Source organism: Delphinus delphis, chromosome 3 (genome assembly GCF_949987515.2).
Source record: "Delphinus delphis chromosome 3, mDelDel1.2, whole genome shotgun sequence".
Taxonomy (NCBI): domain Eukaryota; kingdom Metazoa; phylum Chordata; class Mammalia; order Artiodactyla; family Delphinidae; genus Delphinus; species Delphinus delphis.
In genome coordinates this window covers 147,038,861-147,046,785 of record NC_082685.1, presented here as the reverse complement: position 1 = coordinate 147,046,785, position 7,925 = coordinate 147,038,861, and the positions used below count along the sequence as shown (strand labels likewise).

At 38.7% G+C, this 7,925-nt stretch overlaps 1 protein-coding gene across 1 annotated transcript; it reads left to right on the top strand.

Annotated features, from left to right (window-relative positions):
• Positions 1-6,997: 6,997 nt before the first annotated feature.
• LOC132422484 (Golgi phosphoprotein 3-like) lies at positions 6,998-7,312 on the top strand. The gene has a single exon (XM_060007199.2). The coding sequence runs from the start codon at positions 7,010-7,012 to the stop codon at positions 7,310-7,312; it is 303 nt and encodes a 100-aa protein (XP_059863182.2). The 5' UTR covers positions 6,998-7,009.
• Positions 7,313-7,925: the final 613 nt, after the last annotated feature.

Here is a 7,925-nt window from a genome sequence, read left to right as displayed (position 1 = left end):
AGACTCAACTAGCCATTGCTGGCTCCAAGCATAGTAGGGAGCCACCAGCTAAGGAATTCAGGCAGCCTCTAGGAGGTGGAAAATGTAAGAAAACATTCTTCTCTAGGATCTTGAAGGAACACAGCCCTGCTGATACCTTGATGTTAGCCCATTGCAATCCATTACACCCTTATGACGTACAGGATTATAAAATAATGAATTTGTGTTGTTTTAAAGGCATTAAATTTGTGGCAATTTGTTACAGCTGCAATAGGAAAAATAGGAAATGAATACAGTACAGAATCTTTCCTATTAAATCACATTGTAATTGAGTAATTTGAACACAAGGTGGCACTAGACTACCATATTTATCATAGAAGTCCTTTCAGTTTTATGGTATAAAGGGCAATGATACAATTTTCTTCTAATACAGGTTTTTAAATCATTTTGTCACATTTATATCTAAGTCTTCTTCAGTATTGTTGGTAAGTTCCTTAAATTGGCCTTCATGAATTTTTTTTTAGTTGACATGTAGTCGATTTACAATATTGTATTAGTTTCAGATGAAAAGCAAAATGATTCAGTCATATATATATCTATATTCTTTTTTCGATTCTTTTCCATTTTAGGTTTTTACAAAATATTGAATATAGTTCCCTGTGCTATACAGTTAATGCTTGTTGTTTTTCATGAATTTTTAAGTTGATTTCTGGCAATGATTTTTTTTTAATTCACAAAGATGAACTATAAATGAATAGAAGTCACTAGAATATGTGTCACAAGTGTGAGGATTTTTTTGTTCTTGGTGCCTTGAACACTGACAGAAGCCCATAGCAGATGCCCAATAAATAATTGTTGAACGAAAGAACATCTCACGTCCAATTTGCATGTATAAATTGTTTGTCAAGTCTTTTCTCACATTAACCTGAGTCGTCTGGAACCTGAGGAAAATCCTTTTGTCCAAGAAATTTAAATTTAGCACTATTCATAGAGCAGTCATTTGTTCGAATGAACTTACAATGCATTCTTCTTTGTGCTAGAAATGAAACAGGCATGGCTTGTTCTCTAGAGCACCCTCCCTCCCCCACCTGCCCTCCAGCCAGGAATGTCCGGTTCTAGTGAAACACCCCAGCGTGTCTCTCCTCCTCACGGTGTGTGTGGGTGACTCTGGGGGAGTGTGTAGTCAGGGTAACCAGGGACCACAGGTGGACCACCTTGGGAGGCAGGGTTTCCAGGTAGTCTGCGTTTCACTGTACCTGCGTGGCCTTGGATGCTTTGCGCTTGCTGATTCCTCGGTCCCGGGCATTAGGCCTCTCCCTTGGCTTGTCCAACTCTCCTAGTCAAAGAGAGAAAGTGTACTCTTTGGAAAATGTCTTCCAGTATACTCTGTCTCCAGACACCCTGTAAATTCTGATTCCTCTCTATTCTTGTAGAATTTTGTTCCTCTCACCCTTTCCATGTTGTTTTACGGTTAGTTGTATAAAGTGGCACTAGCTTGTAATTTCTCGGTAGAAGAAGATCATATTTTATTCTTTTTTGTATCCTCAACACCCAGCCAATACTAGGAACAAAGTAAATGCTTCTGGAAGGAAGGGAGGCGGGAAGCCTGTCCCATCATTGGGCTCAGACTGCAGATGGGTAAAATAACTGTTGCTGATTTCTTAATATTTAAGTATGGGTGTGTGAACTTATGTTTAACCCAAAAGAAAGACGTAATCAGGATTACATTCATCATTTGGATATAATTTCCATTTACAGACTCAGGATAGTAAATATAATGAGGCCTAAAATAAATGCTGTCTTTCCTCTTTTAAAAAGATAAGGAATTTGAATGCAAATTGTAATGTTTTTCTTCAGAGAGGAATGATTTGCCACTCTTTAATTTGATAAAGTTCTTTATACTTCAAAAATAGACTCAGGCTTTAAATATTAATAAACTTCAGAAAGCAGGAATCAAATCCTCAACTTCTCATGAATTAATTATCATAATTTTAAAATTCCAGTTTTATAAAGCAAATCATAAATTGCAAAATGGCTTTTCCAAGTTGTGTCTTTTTGGTATAATTCATATGATTAAATAAAATTTTATGTATATTAAATTGAGTATTAATACCATAATTTGAAGTTTCCTGTTTCTTGTTATTGTATAACTTTATACATTTTTTTGCATTCAGTAAAATGACGTGGTTTTTTTTGTTTTTTGGTGTTTTTTTCGGTACGCGGGCCTCTCACTGTTGTGGCCTCTCCTGTTCCACACGCTCAGGCTCAGCAGCCGTGGCTCACGGGCCCAGCCGCTCCGCGGCATGTGGGATCTTCCCGGACTGGGGCAGGAACCCGTGTCCCCTGCATTGGCAGGCGGACTCTCAACCACTGCGCCACCAGGGAAGCCCATGACGTGTTATTTTTAATCAACTTTTATTTTTATCAAAGTGCTGTTTGAATAGTATAAAAGATCAAATATTGCTAAAAGTAACTTTTATAAAACAGCAGTCTCTTTTCTTTACCTTTCTACTCCCATCATCTGCCAAGTAATCAATTTCAACTTTTTTAGATATTTTCTCTGATTTTACTTTCTTATTTCTAAATAATATGCATAATATATACTGGTATCTCTTGACTCATCGGAATAGACTTACCTGTTGATTTCCAATTATAGATAACAAGGATTTTAGCTCAGGTATACCACTCTTTCCTTTCCACCATCTTCTCAATGAAATTATATCTTAAATATCTGTTAAATCTATGTTCAGTGTTTTCTTAATTTTGACAATGTATGTGTAGTACATAGTATGTTTTTGCATCAAGTAGCATGATTATATATCCTTTCTTACATAACTTGTGTTTTTTGGAGTTAATAATTGCCTTATTTGAAGACATTTTCTTAATTTCCTTTGAATATCTGACTAAATATTCCCATATCCTCAACAGCTCTGTAAAATGTCTCTCATTACATTTTATACAAAACATGTTAAATAACTGAAGAACTACATCCTGGACCCCCAGCCTGCTTCAGTCCAAGACAGTCCTAGTGCCTCCACCTTCTGGTTACAATCTAGATGCTTCCATTGTGGGCCTTTGCTCCTCTGTTGTATTGGAACTTCCACTGGCCATCACCCTGGGGATTCCTTTTGCCTCTATTAGATCCTCTGTTTCCTCAACCCCATGTATCCCAATATCCTCCTTCTAAAGGGAGCCCTTTCGTGTGACTGTGGTATGTGTGTGTGCACATTCCCAAATAGCTTCCTAAGAAAGGTGCTTGGGAAGGACATGTCTAGAGGTCTAAATTGTCTCTTTTCTACCCTCTCACTTGATGGAGAGTAAAAATTTCCTTTGGAAATGTGAAGGTGCAGCTTCATTATCTTCTACCTCCCATTCAAGAAGTTTGATGCCATTCTTACACTCTTCTGCTCATTAACTGTCTCCCCCTAACATCCACCCCAACCCGAACTTTTAGAGCCTTCTGTTTACCACTAGTGCACTAGTGTTTGAAATTTTATGATAATGAGTCTTTTGGATTTTTTTTTTAATTGCTTAATGGGTTTTTAAAACTTTTTTCTTTATTTTTCTTTATTTATTTGTCTTCTATTCATTGGGCTGGATATCCAATGGGCCTTTTTTTGAAGAAAGGCTCATGTTCTTCAGCCCTGAAAAATTCTCTTATGTTATTTTATTAACACTTTCCTTTTCTTTCTTTTTAAATTGATGGCTTACTTTTTTTGTTGTTTTTTGTTTGTTTGCATTGGGTCTTTGTTGCTGCGCGTGGGCTTTCTCTAGTTGCGGAGAGCAGGGGATACTCTTCGTTGCAGTGCGCGGGCTTCTCATTGTGGTGACTTCTCTTGTTGCAGAACACAGGCTCTAGGCATGCAGGCTTCAGTATTTGTGGCGCGTGGACTCAGTAGTTGCGGTGTACGGGTTCTAGGGTACACGGGCTTCAGTAGTTGTGGCTTGAGGGCTCTAGAGCGCAGGCTCAGTAGTTGTGGCGCACGGGGCTTAGTTGCTCCACGGCATGTGGGATCTTCTTGGACCAGGGCTCAAACCCATGTCCCCTGCATTGGCAGGTGGATTCTTAACCACTGTGCCACCAGGGAAGTTCAACACTTTTCTTCATCATTCTCTTCTGTTCACCCTTTCTGGAGCTCCTATTATTTAGTTGTTGGGCCCCCTGGATTGACCAATTAATTTCTTAAGTTTTCTCTCTTATTGTCCAGTTATTTGCCATTTTGCCCTAAGTTTTGGATTCCCTAACTATATCCTCTACTTTTCTACTGGGTTTTCCAGTTCTGCCATCCAATTTTTATTTTCCTAGTATTTTTGTTGTTGTTGTTCTCTGAATATTCTTCTTTTTAAAACGACCATTTTTTTTCCTGTTTTATGGATACAATATTCTCTTATTTCTCTGAGAACAGTAATGCCTTTTTTTCCCACATTTTTCTTCTCCCTTCATAGTTTCAGTGTCCTCTGAGTTCCTTTTTTTAAAAACCGGGTTTATTGGAAGTGTAATTTGTATGCCATAAAATTCACCCATTGTGAGTGTCTAATTCACTGATGTTTAGTATACTTATTGAGTCAGTCAACCATCACTGCAGTCCAGTTTTAGAACATTTCCATCACCCCAGCAAGGTCTCTGGTGCCCGTTTGCAATTCATCTCCATTCCTAACCCTAGTCCCAATCAGCCAATAATCTGCTTTCTGTCTCTACCCATTTGCGTTTTCTAGGCATTTCGTATAAATAGAATCATACAGTATATGTTCTTCTGTGTCTGCTTTTTCACTTCACGTGCTGTTTCTGAAGGCCATCCTTGTTGCAGCATGCGTCAGGAGTTCATTCCTCTTTATTGTTGCAGAGTATTCCCTTGTGCTGATGTACCACATTTTGTTTTGACATTCACCAGTTGACCAGACGTTTGTGTAGTTTCCACTTTGGAGGAATTAGAAACATCTTTTTGTTAGTTTAATATTTTATTTTGTACTCTGTGTTTCGCATTAGAGAATTTTTCCCAAATGTATGACATTCTCTAGCAGTCTGCTCATATTTGGAAAAAGAGGCCAAATAAGTTACTTGGAAGCTGTAAGTGTGCATGGTGGGTGGTGGTGAAGTGGGGGCTTCTTTGTAATTCTTTGGGGAAATCTTCATATCAGTGTTTTTCATCCTTTTCTCTTGGGCTGGTGGTATTTTCCAGAAAAGACTCTTCCAGTGTCTTGGCTGGAGGGTATAATCCTAGCTTCCAGTATTCCGGGAGTCGAGAGGAGGGAAAAAGCTGAAATGTCCCAAATTCTAGGACATAAACTCTTACTTAATCCCCCTGTTTTCAGTGGGAGATCCCTGCCTCCTTCAGCTGTGCTTGGTGTCCCTGAGTCCAGAGACCCTCTGTTTTATTATCTTCTACTGCACAGAGTAGAGAAGGAGATCTGGAGATGCTTTTTTTTTTTTTTTTTTTTGGAGATGCTTTTTAAATAGACTTTCAAACAGTCTTTCTATTCTTAGCCCTACCATTATCTTCTCCCCACCCCCCCCACCATTCCCACAGCTATCTGGTGCCAATTTCTGAGCCTCTGGGCTTCTGCCATGTAAAGTAGGGTACCTCCCTTCTCTGCCCACTGCCAGTTTTGGATTAGCTTTCTTGCATCCACTAATCCACCTACCACTTTTTCACCTACTTTGCAGGATCCGAAATTTTACTGCTCTTGTGTTCTTTCCTGTTATTATTATGGGTTTGTGCTTCTATAGAAATCCTTTTACTCTTATTTTCATAGCATTTTCATCACGAAGAGAATATTTATTCAACCAGCCATCTTTATTGAGAATCTCAATTTAATTCTTTAATGAAAAATACAACTTCCAGTTCCAAATAATTTATGTAAATACCTCACTCTCAAGGAAGTACTGAATAACCCACCACTCTTTAAATGTGAGCTGCACATAGTGACTTCCGTCCAAGAATACAGAACAGAAAGGGGTGAGGGAGGAATAGCTTTATATTGGAGATACCTGACGAACCCTCCCACAGCCTGGTGATCAAGGTCAACACCAACAGTGATAAATCATGCTGATAGTATGCACCCTTTGTGGTCTCACTCCCCCAAACCTGTAACCTCAGTCTCATCGTGAGAAAAACATCAGATAAATCCCAATAAAGGGACAATCTACAAAGTGCACAACCACTACTTCTCAAAACTGTCAAGGTCATCAAAAGCAAGGGAAGATTGGAGAACTGTCACCACCAGGAGGAGCCTAAGAAAATATGACAAATAAAGGTAATATAATAACCTGGGTGGCATCCTGGAACAAAAAAAGAACATCAGGCAAAAACCAAGGAAATGTGAAGAGTGTATGGACTTTAGTTAATATTAATGTATCGATGTTCATTAATTGTGACAAATGTGCTGCATTAATGGGGACTTAGCAGTGGGGCATGTGGAAACACTTTACTATCTTTGCAACTTTTCTATAAATCTAAAATTATTCCTTTTAAAAATTTATTTAAAAAATAAAAAGAAATGAACCTCTAATTTATACTTTGGCTATTTATTGACAACTTTATGTTGATAGAAATGTACCAGGAATTATCATTTTACAATTTGACTCATATCTACCTCACACCAAAACCATTAGCAATCTGTTCTAAGTTGTGTATTTGAATACTTTATTCATTCTCTTTTCCAAATACTTATTGAGCAATACTATGTTCCAGGAAATATACCTGGTGCCGGGCTATAAAGATTAATAAAATATGATTCCTGTCCCACAAGAAATTTACGTTCTGGGAACACAGACCGTCCTAGAACACTTGTATTCCACTTCTCCAGAAGCAAACAAGCTACAGTGAACACATTTTGCTATTCCTATTAAGAGTACAAAGAAAATAATAGCTGAAATTCTTCTCTAGCTTTTAAGTGCTTTTGTTTAGGTGAGACATGGAATTCATTAAAACTGCATTATCAATTAAGAAACATGCAGGAATGATTAGCTTAAAACCTGGTAGACAGGAGCGTATTGACAACCAAGAAACAGAACTTCCTTCTTTTTGACATGACGACACATCCCCTCACCAACAACAACATTAAGCAGCGCCTCATCAAGAAGGTGCAGGAAGCCGTTCTCGACAAATGGGTGAACGACCCTCACTGCATGGACAAGCGCCTGCTGGCCCTCATCTACCTGGCCCACACCTCGGATGTCCTGGAGAACACGTTCGCGCCCCTCGTGGACGAGCAGTACGATTTAGCCACCAAGCGGGTGCGGCAGCTCCTGGACTTAGACCCTGAGGTGGAGTGTCTGAAGGCCAGCACCAACGAGGTGCTGTGGGCAGTGGTGGCCGCCTTTACCAAGTGACGCTGCGCAGAACCGGGTGTCCTCCTTTCTCTCGCAGGATCATTTTTCTTCCAGGGACTCCTGGTTTTCTGCAGTTTGTACTTCCCACACTATAATTGGTTTTCGTTTTATGAAATGGTGGGTGGCTTTTCCTGTTGTGGGTGTGTACCTGCAGGAAGCTGCTGGTATGAGAGACCTTTCTAAAGCTTTTTTAAGTTTAGAAAAAAAAGTTTTACTGCCTATTGTTATTTCATTCCTTCTTGACTTCAAGAGAGTCACCGTTCTCACTGTAATAGGCTTTGGATTTTTGTTATGTTTACTTTCAAACTACCTCCAGTTTCTTTCTTTCCTTTTTTTGCCGATTTTTGTTTTTTATTGAAGCATAGTTTGATTTACAATGTTGTATGAGGTTCAAGTGTACAGTATAGTGATTCAGTTATACATATATATATATATATATATATTCTTTTTCAGATTCTTTTCCCTTATAGGTTATTACAAAATATTGAGTATAGTTCCCTGTGCTATATAGTAGGTCCTTGTTCATTTCCTATTTTATATATAAAAGTGTGTATATGTTAATACCAACCTCCTAGTTTATCCCCCTCCCCTTTCCCCTTTGGTAACCATAAGT